The sequence below is a fragment of the Gorilla gorilla genome, chromosome 1 (assembly GCF_029281585.2).
Source record: "Gorilla gorilla gorilla isolate KB3781 chromosome 1, NHGRI_mGorGor1-v2.1_pri, whole genome shotgun sequence".
NCBI lineage: Eukaryota > Metazoa > Chordata > Mammalia > Primates > Hominidae > Gorilla > Gorilla gorilla.
In genome coordinates this window covers 165299822-165320201 of record NC_073224.2, presented here as the reverse complement: position 1 = coordinate 165320201, position 20380 = coordinate 165299822, and the positions used below count along the sequence as shown (strand labels likewise).

At 37.1% G+C, this 20380-nt stretch overlaps 1 protein-coding gene across 2 annotated transcripts in view; it reads right to left on the bottom strand.

Moving 5' to 3' along the window:
• Positions 1–20380, bottom strand: part of ERICH3 (glutamate rich 3) — a 105735-nt gene that overhangs the window by 70952 nt on the left and 14403 nt on the right. For both annotated transcript variants that reach the window (XM_004025985.5, XM_055366566.2), the window contains exons 2-5: positions 10271–10364; positions 7693–7818; positions 4049–4120; positions 2353–2481 (exon numbers count right to left, since the gene is read on the bottom strand). In XM_004025985.5, the coding sequence (XP_004026034.5) occupies positions 2353–2481; positions 4049–4120; positions 7693–7818; positions 10271–10364 (421 nt within the window). The remainder of the gene's footprint in view (positions 1–2352; positions 2482–4048; positions 4121–7692; positions 7819–10270; positions 10365–20380) is intronic.

Genomic DNA, 20380 nt, shown 5'->3' with positions numbered 1-20380 from the left:
TATTATATTTACAGTTTTCATACACAAACCTATGTCACAACCAATATGAGAAGCCAAGTGGATTGACTAACACAGGATTTGCTTTAAAGAAACAAAAAATAAGCCTATATGGTCCAAAAGGTAAAAGGTCTTAAAACCCACAAAGAGAAATTAGAACAGAGGTTTCTGAACAAAGGAATCAGATTACCCAAAAGAATTCTTTTGAACTTTGTAAAACAAACATGCCTCAAGGATCTCTCCTGTCAAATAATCCAACTGAACACAAAAACTTGAAAAATCTATTGTAGAAATTTAAGAGAACAGTTTACTGCAAACTAGAACATGATCTATTGGCTGTTGTGCTCTAAATTTTACTTCCCTACATTTGCATATAGATATCATTCAGTTAGATGAATGTGGTAGTCAAATGTTTAACTGATTACATTTATCTCTAAAAGCAAATCTGCACCATTAACTAACAGCTGTGAGCTACAAATTGTTGTAGTTCACATCAGAAGCCACCTTAAATTCACTATATTTTAAATTGTGTGTAATATATTTTCTTGGAATAAATATGGCATTGTAGCTTAACACTCTGAAAACCATACCAGAATATGAATTGAAATTAACTACCTGGTGATTACTTAGCTTAGCTGAGCATTTCTAACTCTTAGTAGAAGATCAGTGTGGGTGAATGTTCCAAGCATATGGAGAATTAGCTGAAATGATTTTCCATCATTTTAATGGGAGTGGTACAGCTAAAAATCTGTATACTATTTTGAAAGTTTAGGTTACCAAGGGCACTAACATTGTATTGGATGCTTTCCTTATTCACTTAAAAAAGTTAAAAAAGAAAAAATCAATGGCAAGATCTCAAAAGGATTATTATCTTCATCTCAGGGACACTTGGAGATCATGAGTCAAATTTAAAGAATATGTATCCAGATGGAAAAAAAAGGGAGGGGGATTTGGATTTCTGTAAAATGGGACCTATTTAATTCCAAGATCACAATAGGTATCCCTTACGGTGCAAAAGCACCATCAGGGCGGGCCACATGAAGAATCCTGGCTTACCAGAGAGAAAGGTTTTTGAAGCTGGTGTCAGTGTTTCCTGTAATTTTAAAATTACTTTTTCACTCCTACCACATTAAGATCTGCTGGATGTATCATAAACTATTTATTGAGGGTGTTCAGCTGGAAAATTGAAAAGAAAGCCTTTCAAGGATTTTTCCTCTCTGAAACAGGTGGGAAGACAGAAAACAGCACTTGATTGTTTCTTTTGTTTCACTCAGGTTAAGCTTTTGAGAGTCTAGTGAATTTGCCATCCAATAAAAGAATTTGTATACATATATATTCAAATCAAACCTGGAAATAGGGTGACAACAAAGGAAAGATGGTTGCTTTTCATCATTTGAGCTGTTCATCAAGAAATGTCAAAACATATTTACCCTTTGAAAAATGTCAAAGCTTAACACTATATGTGATGAACCTACTTCAACAATCTGTGAAAGCATTGCAATTTCTCCATAAATATTTTGCAATTCAGAAAAAGTACATGTTAACAAGGAAATATATTAGGCTACACAAAGCAAGAATAAAGACATAATCAAGCAATTTATTTACAACTTAAACCATCAACCTCCAGCAAATGTTTTATAAATCTTTTCCTGTATCTATATTATTTCAGGGTACTTTACCTTCCCTCAAGCAAACACCACTTTTAGATTAGAAATGAATCAACCTGGAATAAAATATCAGTGTTTAGTTTCTTCAGATAGAATTTCTGTACATTTAATTATTTTTATTTTAGAGTATGTGCACAGACTTTTAATAAAAGAAGCTCAAATGTTAGTATTTAGCCCAATATGCTACATGGTACCATTGAATATGTACAGATAAGGTGGAAGTAGAAGGAACAGCAAGAAAAAATCCAGAGGTCAGAAAATATAGAATATGTATAGTGGTCCCATTTTGCTGCATTGAAGGGTGCTAAAGAGTAATCATGCAGAAAAAATTTGGAATAGCTAATTTGAGGTCATATGGTTTAGGGTCTTAAATGTCACCTGAGAGTCTGAGCTTTTCTGTAGGGAATACAGGCCAGGGAAAGTATCTGGGTATGTAAATAACATAAGTAATCTGGACTTCCAGAAAACTAATCTAGCATTAACGAGCAAAATTGATTTGGCAGTAGTGATATTGACTAGAAGTGAGATATTCAGAAGAGACAGAGTTGAACAGATATAAGACTATATTTTCATTCAGTAGGACTGGCAGCATTACGGAGTCATGCTCCCAGAGTATCCTTTCTGAGAATAAGAAATAATAAATTAATTAGCTGGGATACTGCATGACGAAGTGTTTAATATTACTCACCAGTGCTAACGGACTGGAATGTCCTTCATCAGCCAGAACACTATGGCCACGATTAGTCTTTGGGCCAACTGGTGGGTGGGGAGATAGGATTGGCATGTTATTTTCAACAGACCTTCTTGTGTGCTCTCCCTAGAATAAGAAAGCAATTTAGCAAATAGATGCATAGTTAGTAATCTAGGTTAGATTATGCATGACATGTACGAAATACTATATGACTAAAGAAATTCTTTCTCATTTCTTCCAAGAGTTACTTTTGTTAAGGAGTTAGGTGCGGTGGTAAGGCAAGAAATTGAGTCGGCTTTAGTTGTGCTCAAAGAAATAACTGCAAAAGCAGTGTATCCTCCATTTTAGCAATAATATTTGTTAATTTGCTTCAAGCAGATCACTACAAAAGGCATAATGAGCTTTACTACTGCGATCAGTAGACTACCAGAAATAGTACTTTTCTATCTTAGAAAATAAATAATTCCATTAGGCAAAAAGTGTTCCATGTTTTTAAAAAATGAGAGCTAAAATATATCTTGTGCCAAATTCAGTAATAAAGTGAAAATTGTTCAAATAAAAATCATATGAAGAGGTGCAAGGGTAGCAAATCTCTGACAATGCTACAATATGCTCATGTACTTCCTTTAGTGGGTCTGGCTACCTGGGCAAGGGTGAATAACACACAGCAACTTTTCCTGCTTCATGCAGTGTGAGTGACTCTTTTTTTCCAGTAATCACATTTTCTCCATCAACATTTCAGCAGATAAATTACAGAATCTATGACTCAGTCCTTGATGTAGGGTAATATTGGCAAAGTTGGATTAACCACAAATCTCTACACACCAACTCTTTGATCTTGGACCCATCTTCTGTCATTTGAAAACATTTTTGTAACAAAATTATCTTCTCACCCTGAAAAAATAGACCTGAGTCCATCAGGCAAGGGTGAAAAATTACTGTCTTTTATGGCAAGTTATTCTACAGAAGCTTTACAAATATTCATCAGTTTGTGAAACGTATCTTAGGCCACACATTTGTAATACTACAGTACACAGAAAATTAAGAACAACATGTGATTGCAAATGACTTAAGAAACTGAGTAAAACTGCCAACCTAAATGGAAATCTTGAATTTAACTGAATATCTCATCTCTTGATTCAAGTTTATATTTCCTGAGTTCACTGCAAAGAAGATATATTTAAAAAATAGGAAACAAACAAAGAATTTTAAAATGCATTTTACAAAATCTACACTTTATCATGCTTTCTTTTGCTAAAGAGGATCCTTTCCACCATATATTTCCAAGGGTCACATTCAAATGAAAATGTGTCATTGTATCATTCCTAAAAAGCCCAGTTTTCCATCAGGTTGGAAACATTACCATCCATTTTTACCTTCTTAAGACACAAACAAAAATCTCTTGGCCTCTATCACAAGAATATATAAAAGCAAAATTTCAAGAACATTTTCAAGTTTGTCTTTGAAAGGTTTGTACCTCATTAAAATTTATTTTGTACAAACAGCTCCTATATTTGTCACAATCTTCTGTAATGATGATGGCTAAGATTTAGGCTTGGTGAACCATCATTGACTTCAACTATGTTTTAACCAAAAGTAAAGTGTCCCAGGGAACTGGAATCATAGTTTCACTGGTTTTTTTAAAATCATAAAATAATACTATGAAGTAAAAGAGAGTTATATAACTCCTTACCTTAAACCTCTGGATTTGCTCCTTCCTAGCTAAGGTCTCCAATTTCTTTTTTATTTCAAGCTGATGGTAACGCTAAGCATACAGGAAAGAATAAAGGAGAGAATCATATCGGTTATAGCAAAGACCAGTTTAGAGGAAAATAATTCCAACAGCTAACTATATTCTCAATTAGTCCTCTTCTCATTGAGATGGAGAAGAATCATCTGCATCAGTGCACAAGTGGGAATATAAATTGGTGCAACTATTTGGAAATTCAATTTTGAACATATATTAAGCAGTTAAAAGTGTTCATAACCTTTAACCCTTAAATTTCACTTCTAAACCTGTGGAAAATCTAAGTAATTTTAAAAAATGTCTTATGCACAGAGATGCTATCTGAAAGATTTTTTTTCCTTTTTCTTCAAGGCAAAAAAAAATGCAGAAACAATATGAACTATAAAGAGAATGGCTATCTTTCTGGCACATCCATATGATGGAATAAAATATAATTGATCATTTAAATAAGGTTCATACAGATTTTGTTTAAAAAATGGACAATGCACATAATGCAGGATAAAAGCAGGATACAGAATTTCACAGAAATACAATTTAATTTATCAAGCTCATATTGTGTATCTGTCCCTGTGCTAGGAAGGTGCTTCACATACATTATTTCCTCTTGAACAACTCTAATTGCCAAGCCACCCTATTTTACAAACAAAGGCACTGAGGCAGAGGATAATGAACTTGCCCCAGGTCATATACCCAGCCAGGGGAGGAGCTGTAATTTCAACCTTGGCCTATCTGACACTAGCTTCCTGTTTTTCGCTTGTTTTTTCACAAAACCTTGTTGTCCCTGTCACAACATAGTATGAGTTTACTAAGGTAAAAATATGAATAGAAAAGAGACTAGAAAGAAATGCATGTTAACAGCTGTTGTCTCTGAAAGGAGGAATTGTATGTAATTATTTTCCTTTTTTATGCTTTTCCCCCCAAGTTTTTGTAATATATTATTCTATAATTTAAAAATAAGCCCCATGTAAAAATAATCTGCTTAAAAGGCAAATTGAAATTAATTAGACATATTTGAGAGTGTTTTATTCATTGGCCCTTTGAAAAAATGTTTCCCCTCTGTTCTTGGTTCCCTCCTGCTGCCTTAGGAACCCTGCAGACTCAATAATTCCCTATCATCAGTCCTCTTCTTAACATTTCCCTTTCCTCTCTCTCTTCCTCTGATCTCCTACCCACTTATCATCAAACTGTTCAATTCACTATCGACCTTTTTCCACCTTCCATTTATTCCCAACTCACTGTAGTCATCCACATCTACTGACTTGCCACTTCCCTACTGCTGAAACTACTTTTGCCAAGTCCACCAATGTTTTTGTCTTCTGGGTCAAACCTAACTTCCTTTTGTTCCCCCATTGCTCATCTTATTTGACCATTCTGCAGCTTGTGAGAACCTTCCAGCTTCCAGGACACCATTCTAACAGGCATGTTTTTGACCTCTTGAAGGTTCCTTTTCAGCCCATGCTGTTGTTCTTGATCTCCTGCAGTGCACATACCTCCAACCAGGTGAGAAAATCTTTCTTCTGAGCTCTTTCTTCTCCCTCACTCCTTCACATTCAGTCAGCTTAAATCTTTCTCCCACTTCAGCTTCTCTGTAGACAGCTGCGTCTCCCAGCATTACCACTACTGCTATTAGCCTACACCCTTTGGCAATAGCTTCCTAATTGACCTCCCACCTCCAATCTTTTCCAGCTCATTAATCCATCTTCCACATTTTTAGCAACATCATCTTTCTAAAACAGCTCTGCTCATTTGTTTTACTCCCCTGCTGAAAAACATTTCATTGCCTCATCACCTACACCCCAAACTTAGTTGAGAATTTAAGGCTCTCCAGAGACTGGGTACCAACTTGTTGGAGAGTGTCACTTCCTGCCACTCCTGCCAACTAACCCACTGTGCAGTCTGGCCTCAGTGAGGGTTCCTTTCCATCTACTATGTCCTTTCACACCTCTGCAACTTCTGAGGTCTGGAACACCTTTCCCACATTTTCATAGGATCCCTCACTCGTCTTGAAACAGCAAGACCTCTGTTCAGTTTCCTCTGACTCCCACAGAGAAAAGTCATCCTCCTCTTCTTTTCTGAACTCACTCTATTCGTTCCTCTCTTCTAGCACTTAGTCACATTCTACAGTATTTTTTTTTAATCCTACCTTGCAGCTTCAACACACAGCCTCATACTGGCACATGGTAAACCTGCAATTATGGCTTGTTGCATGAGTGAATGCATGAATGTGAATACAGCAGTATTAGCAAGGAGCATCAGCATAAACTAAATGTGAGATAAATGTGACAATTTAAAGATAAATATTGTTTGTTCTGTTATGTTTATATATTATTTATTGTATTATGTAACAATTATGTTATTTAATATATTACATATTAAAATTTATCTAAAATATTTATTCAAAACTAGGAATCCACAAAGATTTCAATAATAGCATATTCAACAGTTATGATGTGTCACAGGGTGTTAAGTGAGATTTTGGAAAACTAGACTTCAAGGATTAAGGCTAACAGAGAACTCAGTGCCTATTGAGTAAATTTGAAACAAGGTATTAATTTTATGTTTTATTAATTTTATTTATTTTTTTCACAGAAAAATTACAGCTAATACTTTTATAAGCAAGAATTTAGGGCCAAAAACAACAATTCTATGTAATTCATGGACATGATATGAAGCAAAAAGTGAATTCCTAAATTAACAGATCATACACATCTTAAGTGAACACTTCATCTACCTAATGTAGCATAATAATAAATATTTTCAGTGGCACTAGACTTAATATTGGTTTACTGATGATTCTACAGTTGTTCATAAATGTTTACTGCACTCACAGGTCAATGGTTTTATGAGCCCAGTTTTCTGATTTACTGCTTGTATGGTCAAGCCAAGAAGTGACATGCTTTTTCAGAGACTAAAATGGTGTTGATGCTTGAAACTACAAGTTCCATGGAGCAAGGCTGAAATAATCTATCAAATTAGCTAGATATCACATTAAGATACCCTGTCAGATTAAAAAAATATATTGTTGATGCTTGGTTTGTGCATCTATGTTGACCAGAGTGGCCTATGGTAGGAGGGACAGCAGATGTTAAAATACCTATTCCTTGAAATGTAACATACGGCTGAGCTTCAGAGCCTTAAAAGAATAACAGATCTGAAGTAATTCATGGCAATGGAATTACTGATATTTAAACAGATGTCACCTTTTTTAGCAAATGGAAATTGAGGTACAGATGGTGAGGGCTGGTATGTTTTAGAGTAGCCATTGTAAATGAAAAATGTACATTTGGAAAATTAAATATCACAAAATATATAATGATGTCCGTATTTTTCTCCAACTGAAATGAAGAAAAGCTTACGTTAGACTTCTGGCTCCTGGCTACCCAGAGAGATATTGAGTATTTCTTTGTTTCATTTTCTTTTTTAATGAAATGCAGAAAGAATATCTCTTTTTCTAGGTACAAAAGCATTATTAATTATCATATTAGACAAAATCAATTACAAAGAGAATAGTAAAGATTTATACCTCCATCTTCAGTGATGTGGAAGTAGAAAAAAATAAAATAAAATAAAAAATAAGTATATATTTTTACCTCCATATCAAGAACTTTATGAAAAATTGCCTGGGCTAAGCATTCCCGGATATATTTTTGATGATCCCGCTTCATCATATTTAGTTTATATTCTTTTTCAGAAAGTATTCTTCCACTTCTTGTGATCTGTCATGAATAAATAAAATATACATAGAAATATAAAATAGAAAATGTGGTGTTAGTTTCCAAAAAAGGGAGGCTGGAGGGTGGAGAAGACAGACAGACACACACACACACACACACACACACACACACACACACACACACACACACACAGAGAGAGAGAGAAAGAGAGAGAGAGAGGCATTGGGGAGGCAGGGAGGTAGAGAGAGAAAAAAAAATGAGAGGGGAGAAAGAGGGAGAGAAAACATCGGTAGCTTTTAAGCCTAAAGGAATATATCACTATGGTTGATCAACTTTCACTTTTAATGAATATTTCATGAGGCAAAAAGGAGAAAGGCAGTCTCATATACCCTTCATTGTGAAAACACACACAGGTGGCACACTTGACGTTTAAAACAAGATTTTCATCACAGTAACAATTTTCCCTTGATGGAACCCAGGTGTTCTTTTCATTTCTTTTTTGAACACTTTCCTGGAGGATGGGGGCGGGGTACTACTTTGAAAAAATGACCAGGAGCAGTGATCACAGGACTGATGATCTTGTAGGAAGTACTTTGAAGAGCAAACATGCGAGCTACAGAGGATCTCATCAGTTTGCTTTAAAAATAATTGGTTTCATTACTTTGTTTTCCTACTGCTTTTTTTTCTTCCACTCTCCAGCCCAAAATGTAATTTAATTTGTTGTTTTGATTCAGAATTTTACAGATTATGTATTAGCATACATAGAAGATACTCAATATTGGTCTCAACTGGCATCATTGCAAGTCCTAGGAATGGCCATTTTTGTTGTGGATTTACTTATTTTTCTTCTCTTTAATTCTTCCTGTGGGCATATTTGTTGATTTGTTGTATTGTTTTCTATCCCCTGTAAATGAAGAGTGTTACCCATATGGATTGTTCACCTTCTTCTTTTCCACTTATTTAAGCTTTGCTCCCCTCTTTCATGCAAGCCACATATTTTTCTTAATTCTGCTAACTGTAGTTTTTAACACTACTGTTGCAACACACTGGAGTATTAAGATCAACCAGAGTTGTGCTACAAGTGATGGCTTATTGATAATCTTTTTTTGTAAATACATTTTCCAATGGAAGAAAGAGGTATACCTATAGAAAGTGTGCTTGAAATCACAAATAACCCACTTACAGTCTTTGTGTGACTATGTCTGATCTCCGCAACTAGAGTGGAAGCTCCTATAGGGCAAAGGTGCTTAAACTTGACCATGCATCAGAACCACCTGCAGGGCTTGTTGAAAAACTGATAGGTCCCTTAACAGAGCTTCTGATGCAGTTAGGTCTCACATTTGCATTTTCTGTCGGGTTTCTGGGTGACCCTGAACACTGCTAGCTGAGAGGCTATATTTGAACCTCTAGAGAAAGGCCTGCATCTTTCTGATTTGAATTGCCATGAATACAACCAGTGTTCAGTAAGGGCTTGTTAATGATGCTGATAAGTAAATACAAAGTCCTTCCCATTTGTAGGCAAAGTTCACAGACTGTTATCCAAAGAAGTGATGTTAATAGTAACAATAATTACAACACCCGTTTATTGCACATCTCTAAGTGCCACGACAATTCTGAGAGCTGCATGCCATCATTCTCATTTTACAATTGAGGAAGTTGGGGCTGAAAAAGTTAAGAAAGTGATTTACTCAAGATTCTATGGCTTATAAATGGCAACTCGGTTTCAGCCAGGTCTGTCTGATAACAAATCCTCAGGAGGAGAAAAGCAAGCTCTCTGAGATCTGTCAGCTAGAGTGCCAAGCACAGAAACAACAATTAGAAATGCAATACGTGCTCTTTCAACACCATGGCAACAATAGTTAAGGAAACCCATTGTGTTTTAAGAAGGTAAACAGCTAACACTTTCTATAACCACATCTCTTTCTTTCCATGGAATACTATAACATTTTGAAAAGGTTTCACATTGTATACATTTAGAGGAATAGAAATGTTGTGGAAAGAACAGTTGTGAAGCTAATGAAATACACTAATATTATCAATAAACCATCACAGGAAGTAATTGTTTTTAAATTTGGGGGAAATGTTGAAATGTACATGTCTTCCACACCACATTCTGTGAATATCAAAAGCAATATTTTTTCCGAAGATGACAGTAAAATCTTCTCTATCTTCAATTCCTAACAGTTTCTAGCTCATACAATGTGATCAATAAATATGTGTTGAATGAATGAATAAACAAACCATTGAAATATGCTGTTGGAAAGTCTCAGGGCCTTTTCCTCAATAGTTTATAAGTTTTCTTAGCAGTCATAGTGACCTGCCTTCCTACCTTTTCAAACAACCTCAAATACATAAATCAAAACTTTGGAAAGAAAGTAATTTTTTTAAAATGAGGGCAAGTGGAAGATGTCACTCAAAGAGAAAGCCTGAAAAGGTAGGGAATTATTGGACTTAATGAAACAAGAAGGTCAGTGGAAAGTAAACCAAAACTTACCAGTCCTGATCTTAAGAGATGACGCCTTATCCTTGTATTGTTAAAATACCCAGCCAGGTGTTTATCCATAAGGCTATTATATGCAGCAAGTAACCTAAAATACAAAAATAAAACCAATAAGGTTTTACAAGGGGTTGTTTGATAACCAAGGCAATTCTTTACTGTTTCCCCAAATAGTGCATAATCATTCACTCATGCAGCCTGCCAGTCATTCATATATGTGTTTAATAAACATGTATTGAGTCCCTACTCTTTTCTAAGTCTTATGATAAGATCTAGAAAATTGTCCTGATTTTAATTATTCCACAGACTAGTATGGAAATCACACATCAACAAGTAAAGTGGATGGGGAAAGTACAACAATAGAAATATGCAAAAAGTCATGGCAGCACAGAGAAGGAGGCCACCAGCTCCATTTGTCAAAAATGGCTTCACATCGGAGGCCTGATGGGAAAGCAAGGGCTCCTTCAGCAGATTCTTCCAGCGTCTCATGTCATACCCTAAACTCTGGTAACTCAAATTTACCTGCTGTCTCTCATCTTCAGAATACACCGTGGTCTCCCAACTGTGAAGGCCCTTCCTTCACCTGCCAGCCAGCAGATAATATCTGTGGTGTATAAGCCTCTCTTCTCTTAGGAAACATTCTCTGATATGTCCTGGTGTGCTGTGTTGTCTTCCACTCCCGCTCCCCACCTCCTACCCCAAAAGTCCCTGAGTTACTATCTCATCACATAATATGTAATTGTTTATTTCTTGGTGTCCTCTGCTAGATTTGAAGGCCAGGCCAGGATAGAGCATTATTCTTGGTATCCCTACTGATGATATTTGTCATGTATCGAAATAATAATGTGCTCAGTAAATAAAGATATGATTTTGTTTGGGACTTATTTTTATTGTTATAAGTTCCTAACTAAATTTAAGCTCAGTATTTTGAAGTGTTAACTTCCTCATATATATCTAGACATTTGCATTAATTTCACATCCAGCACCAAAACAATAATTCATAGATCACTTTTGATTTTTAGGGTCTTTTATTTTAAGAGTTAAAAGAGGATAAATTGGTTTGTTGATTATATGCTATACCTTAGTAAATTGTCAATCTAAGTCTGTATGTCAAATTGAGCACTATTTTCTGTTTCAATCTATCCTTCATTAATTATTCAGTAACTTACAAAAACATGCACGCACATATGTATGTATACATGGTGCATGCACATATACATTCATACATAGACATATACATAGATGTTAGTATATACAGTAGTCCTCCTTTATCCACAGGGAATACATTCCAAGACCCCCAGTGGATGCCTGAAACCGTGGATAGTACCAAATCCTATGTATACTAGGTTTTTTCAATCTGATATCCAATACGGCTGGTAAGTGACTGAAGGGTGGGTGGCATATACTGCGTGGATACCCAGGAAAAAGGGATGATTCACATCCTGTGCAGGACAGAGCAGGACAGCATAGGATCTGACAACACTACTCAGAACAGCATGCAATTTAAAACTTATACATTGTTTATTTCTGGAATTTTTCCATTTAATATTTTTGGACTGTGGCTGACCACAGGTAATTGAAACCACTGGAAGTGAAATCACGGATAAGAGGGGACTACTGTGTGTGTGTGTGTGTGTGTGTGTGTGTGTGTGTATACTTATATACACATAGAAAGAAAGAGAGAGAGAGAGAAAGACAAAGAGGAAGACAGACATAGACAGAGGCGGAGTCAGGGAGAGGCAGAGAAAGAAAGAGAACAAGAAAGCGTAAAGATAGTCCAAACGCAAAGCTGTCTTTAAAAAAATGCATACTCTATTACTGGCAACAAAGTTTTATAATCTATACATTTTATGAACCACTAATCCTTAATTTATTCTAAGATCAGAGCAGGGACTCATATTATAGAGTCAAGTAAATATCATTAGCAACAATTTTATTTAACAGTTTGTACTCCTTAATTACATGGAGATGATATAAGTGACTTCTTCATGCCTCTTTTCTCCTTAACAGCCCATCGCAGGAAAGTTCCATGCTGCCAAACAGTAAGAAAAGTTTAATTTCATCCTCAAAAGAGACTGAAAAGCAGTTACAAAGCTTAGAAACCAAGGTGCCACATGAGGGTTGCAGACATATGAACAACTGCAAAAGCCATTATTTTCCTAGGTTTATGTAAAAAGACAACCCAAGAGCTTCAGTAAGGCACATAGAAAACCAGCTCCGGATAATGCTTTGAAACCATCTTTTAAATGAACTGTCTTGGTGTCCTATAGTTCATCAAAGGTTTCCTGTCTCCAAAAGGTCAACATTGTATACCTTACCCTTTCTAAATCTCAGAATATCTTTTCAGCTCCTCATTTCAGAAAGGTGAGCAGGTGTCTCTCAGTCCTAACAATCATGATTCCACAGTTCACAGATTCTTAAGATAAATCATTAGAGTGATATCATATATAGTCTTTTGTCTGTTTTTCAGGCTCAAGTTTTTTCTTAAAAAAATCAATAATTTTGGAATAGCTGGGAGTGCTAAAACCTGATTAAATGAAGTGGGGGTCAAAAAGTTGGGATCACATAAACCTCAACTTCCCTATTGACTGATAAATTATCCCCTTCCTTAATTCAGGCTCTGTAACTTCTTTAATATTTAGATCCTAATAACAATTGCTTAGCCAGCTTTGGTAGCCCTGATTTTAATTCTGCTCTCTCGGGCTTCTACTAACAAATGTGTGCACGATGCCTGTCTAGGCTTACAAATCGTCGAGCAGGTCCAGTTGGGTTGAAACCTCTTTACACATCATCTTTTCCTATTTAGGAATAAATGTGGGTTCTTGCTTGGGATACCACTTGTAAGCAACTCCTTCCACAACTATCATCATATGACTAGCTTGGTAGGACAGCTGAATAATAACCGGCTCAGTGATTTCCTTTTTAGACAATGCTGGAATTTTTTTAACTGAAACTTTACATTACTAAATTGTTTGATATCAAGAAATTGCTCTAAAGTAAATTATATACAGATTTGGTAAAATGGTCAATTCAAGCATTTCCACTGCATGCATATACATGTGACCATCTTTCTGACCATCAAGACTCCTTTCCGGGGAGATGGTCAAATGCTGCGTGGGCCAGTGTCAGCTACACTGTGGTCTGGCTGATCCTCTCTGTTCTGGTCCTTTTCACCTGTACTTGATATGCGCTTGTAGCCCATCTTCGCATTTACCCAATTACAAGAGCTCACTGACCAACACAAACTCAGGTTAGCAGAGCTTTTCTGAAATTCCACCCTTTTCCTCTGCATTCAGTGCTACTTACTCCCTTCACTTTTCTTTTCTTTTTTTTTTTTTTTTTCTTGCTCATGGCATAACCCTGGGCTGAACAAGGTCACCTTGCTCTGGGCTTGGTGATTGTGTTGCAGCTTGTGTGTTACGCTCTGCATCCAGTGTCAACACTAGACTTCCTGGTCGTGCTGCCTCAGGCCTGTGATCCTCCACTGCACCCTTTTCATCGATTCCGTTGGTCACAGCAAGCACCAGGGCATTGTGACCATATTACTCGCAGGCTATGTTGTCATGCCAAGGCCCACAACTCACTGGCCAGACCAGTCTAACACGTTTGTTTCTTTATGTGATGAACAAGACTATCTACCCATCCCCTGGTCACTAGGTGGGGGAAAAACCCACTTCCTGGCTCAGTGCACTGGGGAAAACAGTCTCCGAGGAAACAGAGCAACCTTGTCTCCATGCTGGTTCCTGTTTCCCTCACTTCAGTGCACATACCACATCCTTCAGGGCCTGAAGTTTAGAGGAGCCAAAGCTGAGTCACCGGGGTGCTACCTTCCCAGCTGCGGCCTTTCAGCACTTAACCCTCTAACCCTGCCTCCCACCATGTAACATATAAATGTGGCTCTGTAGTAAAGTCAGTGATTCATAACAATCCCTTCTCCTGATCCCAAAGAGAGATAGTCTACCATATAAAAATCCCAGCTAAAAGGAAAGGCACTATAATAGTTTTTTTTAAATCACAAAAGCTTATTGTTTAATGACTAATTTTAGGTTATTCTGTAAGGCACTGGGGACACAGAGATGGCACAGACACTGCACTCATGGAGCTCCCAATCTAGTGGGGAGATACACACACTAGATACACACTGTGTGTGCACGTGTGTGTGTGTCTGTGTCTGGGTGTGTATGTGAGAGAGAGAGAGAGAGAGAGAGAGGAGAAAGAGAGAGAGAGATTTCTTCCTGTATCATAAGCTAATTCATTACCAAGTATCTCCATGTCAGGCACTGAATCCTGAGCTGGGGAAGGAGTGTAATATCCATATTCCATTTTGCAGATTACAAAGCACTCTCACATACATAGTCTCATCTAGTTGTTTTAGACCCATGTAATATGAACAATATCTAACTATTAGAGCTCTTTTATCTTACTAAAGTGGAAAACTCCAAAACAAGATTATTGCTTAATGTGAGTCAGTTTTAGGAAAACCTAAGGCAATATTTCTTTATGGATCACATTGATAATGTTATTTCTTCTGGCCTGAAGCACCCTGTAACTCTACCCTCCTCTCTCCCTGTACTACCCATCCCCACACTGTCTACATTACCTTTGGGGATGAAAAGAGATAGAGAAATGCCAACCCTAGCTTCAGTTCAATTCTGGCTCCACCATTACTGGCTCCATAACTGTGAACAAGTGACCCTCTGCCTCAATTTTTCTGCCTTTCGAAAACACTAGTATACAAACACAGTTCAGCCAATTCTTTGTCAATTTATTATAAGATTGCCTTTTCTCCAATTTCAAATAACATGTTCCTCATTTCCATTTGAAACCTCATTAAAATGACCTTTACCATCCGTATTTCCACCAACATTCTGTTTACTATTGTTTATGTATTCTCTAAGAAGATGGAGGTTTTCTCTCGTTTCTGAGTCCTCACAAGAATCACCTTTAAAAATTGCCTTATGGCAATCTAGGCTTTTTCTAGCATGCACCTCAGAGCTCTTCCAGCCTCCACCCATTATTTAGTTCCAAAGCCACTTCCACATTTTTAGATATGTATATCCTACTGTTAGTACCAATTTCTCTTAGTTTCTTTGGGGCTGCTCTAACAGAATACCATAGCCTAGGTAGCTTAAACAAACACTATTTTTGGAGGCTGGAAGTCTAAGATCAGGGTACCAACATGTTTAGGTTCTTGAATAAGACTCTCTCCCTTGTTTACAGATGACAGTCTTCTCATCGTGTCCTCATATGGGAGAGAACAGAGAGAGAAGCAAGCTCTCTTGTGTCTCTTCTTATAAGGGCACCAATCCCTCATGATCTAATTACCTCCCAAAGGCCTCATCTCCAAATACTATCACATTGGGGATTAGGGTTTCAACATATGAATTTTGGGGAGACACAGACATGCAGTCCATAACAGAAGATATGATCATCCCCATTTTGTAGATGAGAAAAACAAGCCTTAGTTTAAATCACTTGCCAAAGACCATATAACCTAAGGCTTATTCCTGCTAATATGTAACAAATCATAGTGAACACCACTCATCAGGTCTTGCTAATGTGAGGACTACAGTATGCTAAGTATAATGATGGAAAAATGTGAATGGTGAAATATTCACAGAGAAATATAATCCACCCAATTCTCCACTACAGAGATAGAAACCTTTTAAATAAAAATTCTTACAGACTTATATTAACAAATACATAACTTTCCTTCATAATTTTAGCATAAAAGCAATGTGCTGAAGTCTTAAATTCAGCTAATCTCTTAAATATATATTCCTGCATCCTGCTTTGCACTAAAAATTTCCTCAAAAGCACACTTGTTTGAGGAGATATTAAAAATAATTTTGGTTCAACCAGGTTAGTTTTATTTAACCCAAATTGTGACTTATTCCATATAAATTAATAAAGTGTTCATTAGTTTCCCATTGCTGCTATAACAAATTACCACATACTAGTAGCTTAAAACAATACTAATCTATTATCTTATAGCTCTGGAGGTCAGAAGACAGAAACGACTCAAATTAAGGTGGCATTCCTTCTGCAGGATCTAAAGGAGAATCCAGTTATTTTTCCCTTCAATATTCTGGAGGCTGCCTACATGCCTTGGGTCCTGGGCCCTTTCCATTGCTAAATGCAGCCATGGCTGGTCAACTATTTCTCACAATGATATCTCTCTGGTTCTGGCTCTTCTGCCTCCCTCTTCCCCATTTAGGGACCTTTGTGATTACATGGGGACCACCCATATTAATCCAGAATAATTTCCTTATTTTAGGTCAGATGACTTACAATATTAATTCCACCTGCAACTTTTATTCCTCCTTTTCATGTAAAGTAACAGATCCACATGCTCTGAAGGCTAGAATATGGACATCTTTGAGGGCCATTCTTCTATGTTCTGCAAGGTCTCTCCCATAAGCCTGATGCCAGGAGCAGAAACATTGGACACTGAATGTGATGGTGATTGGACTGTGTCTTAGCTCATTTAATGCTGCTGTAACAGAATACCACAGAATGAGTAATTTATTAAAAAATAGAAATTCATTTCTCACAATACTGGAGTCTGAGAAGTTCAAGATCAAGATGCCATCATCTGGTGAAGGTCTTCTCCCTTCTCACTGCATCACTGAAAGGTTCCCCAGTTCCTTCACTTTTTTTCTGTATCATGACTAAAAATCAGAGTGCCTTGACTGCTTTATGACCCAACCAGCTGTGGGTTTTGCCCAGCAGGCCTGAACCCAAACTGAGGACTTGAACATTCCCAGGCACTGAAAAAGTTATCTGGGTTTCCTAGAAAGAAACTGGCCGGGGCTGTGAACCAAATTTCCCAAAATTTCATATAATCTCCATATACCCTGGCCCCCTCACCATGGACACACCTAGATAGCACATCCCTTTTCTCTCACTGTTCATTGTGAGCTGCAGCACTCTCCATCTAGTTTCCCTTAATAAATGCTTTGGACTGATGACCTTGGCATTTAGTGTTTCTTTCTTTGGAATCCCAACTGGCCCCATCACAAGATGTTTTGAGGCCCTCCCTTGTGGGAATTCCCCTACCATCACTTTTGAAACAACTCCATCACAAAATAGTCATCGCATGGCGGAAGGTGGAAGAGCAAGAAAGCACACCCATTCCCATGAGCCCTTGCCCTCGACTTGAGTTCCAATTCTAATTCTACCCCTTATAAGATACATGACCCTCAATAATTCAATCTTCTTTACCTAGCCATTACCCATCAAGTAAAATGCTAGGACTACTCCCTGAAGTGAACATCTCAGTTTACTGGTCTGGAAATATATTTGCTTAAAGCTTCATCATTTTTGGAATATAGAAATTCACATGTGAAAATACCCAGATAGAATCTGGCAAACTCCCTCATTTTACATTCAGGAAGCTGAGGTTCTAAAAGTAGGGAGGGTTCATCAATAAATCAATAAAGAACATGCCAAAATGTCACAGGAGTTCCCATAAAATTGTACCTATCTCTTTCCTAGGGTCCTTGTCTCACCACCTTCCACCAGAATTTCTGTCACCCATGTTTAATCACTGTCTTCAGACTCATGTAAAATTCTCTTCCTGTACACCCTCCTACAAGGTATTGTATGGAGCTATGCACACAGTAAACTGTCACAAACCCAGCCAAGATTTGTTGAGTAAATGTACAAATCAGTTAATGGAAACGAAGCATATTGGTCCAATTCCTTGACATATATGCTTTTTTAAAATCCACATGTGAGGATAATCACCTTTCTTTTCTGCTTCTGGACAATAAATAGAAGTAGTCTATGGCAGAAGCATGTTTTATGTATTTTGGCTTTTTTAAATGCAGCATTCTCCACATGAGTGATCGTACTAACAATTTTGTTTTTGTCATTTGTTTTTGTTTTTTCTTGTGTTTGAAAAAATGGTGCCTTTGTGGCATGCTACATGTTGCAATAGAAAAAAATATAGTTCCCAGGGAGGCAGAAAAGTATATCCTTTTGAAGAAACTTGATGAAAGACAAATATAGAACAACTGACATGAGGGTCAATTATTTTATATTCCTATATAAGAAAACTCTTTGCCAACTACAATTACACCAAGAGTCTCTACAGCCTGTCACTTTATAGGGGGTGATTAAACTGATATCATATAAATGATTTTATATTACATTCTTTTTATTTGCATCCAAACCTGCCAGATCTCAGTAATTATGCTAAATATTGATTTACAATTTTTCTCAGCTTATTCTAACAATGAAGCCAGATGAGAACCATAATATTATTTTATTTATAGCCTTAATATGATGGTTTGAAGTGACTAGTAAAAACAAGACTGGTCTCCAACTGTGCTGACTGCTGGCAAGATAGTTTTGCAGTGTTCACAGATGAGGCAATGGGGAAGAAGTGAATGGGAGTCAGTAGGCCGGAGACACACTAAGTTTGACCAGTTGCATATGAGACATGGTATATGCTTTCATATACCATGAATTCTTCTCTTTATAATGTTACATCTTTGAACAGAAAAAAATTGTAGCAGCTTGACAAATATGCATTAATAGAAAAATTAAAACTAAGGGAGATAATGAGGCTGTTCAGAGGAAAGGTGACCAGAATGGAAACTTCTGGAAACTAAGAATTTTTATCACTAGGATTTATTGCGTACTTTCTTAAATTTTTGTAGTGCGTAGAGTAAACACTCTGTATAACATACACAATCTTGTGAATTAGTATTATCTTCCCTCTTCAAAGATGAGTTAACAGATGTAGAGTGGTTAGATAACTAGTCCATAACTAGTTAAAAGCAGATCCAGGATTCAAACCAGGATTGTTCTGCTTTAACCATAAAACTGAATGTTCTCTATGAGGTATTCCTCCTCCTTCTGCTCTTCCTTTTCCCCTCCACTTCCCAATTCCTTGTCCTCCTTTCCCATCTTAGCTAATTTGAGGAAAGCAATTCTCAAGATTTGTTCAAAACACATGCTGAAATGCAGCTTTGGGTACAAGATGTTTATTAGCGATCAACATCTGTGAAAGGAAAAGAGAGGAAGCAGCATTGAGCAGAGGGAGAAGTCAAATCGTACACAGACCAAACAAACCCTTGGCCAACCTATCAGGGAACTCTGTAGTAAGTAGTGCTTCTCTGTCAATGAACAATCAACAAACACCTAATAGGTGGGTTCTGCCAGCAATTGTGCATTTGGAAAAAAAAAATGCTGCTGTGTAGGCTATATTTTCTAAATATATTATTGAGCATATTATACAAAGAAAAAAAATAAAATTGTACTAAAGAGCTTCATCCAAATGCCTGTCATTTTTTTCCACTAAAGATTAGGTTAATTTCCTAAGGGCTGGTTCTTTTAAAAAGTCATGCTGTTTCTAACCATTTTTGAGATCATCTTACCAGTGTGTTGTTCACTTACCCCCACCCTCTGAAATACCCAGTTTTAAATCTTCTATTGACACTTGTACTCTATGAGTTCCAACAAGTTGTTTACTCACTATTAAGCTCAATTTCCTCATCTGTAAAAGGGGAAAATAATTGTGCCTTATATCATAGAATTTCTGTTAAGCGTTAGTATGATAATGCAAGTAAAGAGCTTAGCACAGTGCATGACACTCTTAGTTGCTATTGTGTTATTAGCAGTGCTTTATTCTTAAATGAACCACATATACATTTGCCTGTGCTCTGAAAGGAAAATATACCATGGTTTAGAATCATAGAAGAAGTGCAGTAAGGAGACTTGGGAGCAGGCGGATGCTTTAAACAATCAGGAAGAAAATGAAGTCTGAGCCAGTAGAAGAGAACTGAATAAGTGCCTGGCCATTTGAGGGGCAGGCACGGGAACTTACAAGAGGATTGCTCCAGGAAGAGGGATTACCACTTGCAAAGGTCCAGGGATAAGAGAGCACCATGGTGCCTATCTTTACACTGTCCTCCTGCTAGAAGCACCTCCTGCTACTGTCTCCACCCCTGTTGCACAGGCGCATGTGTGTGTGTGTTTGTGTGCCTGTGCACACACATGCACAGTTCCTAAACCCCCTGTTGGAAAAACAGATGACACCCACTGTCTTTTAAAGGCCAGAGGGTAAAACTGAGAGAAGGGTAGTCAGTCAGCATGCCT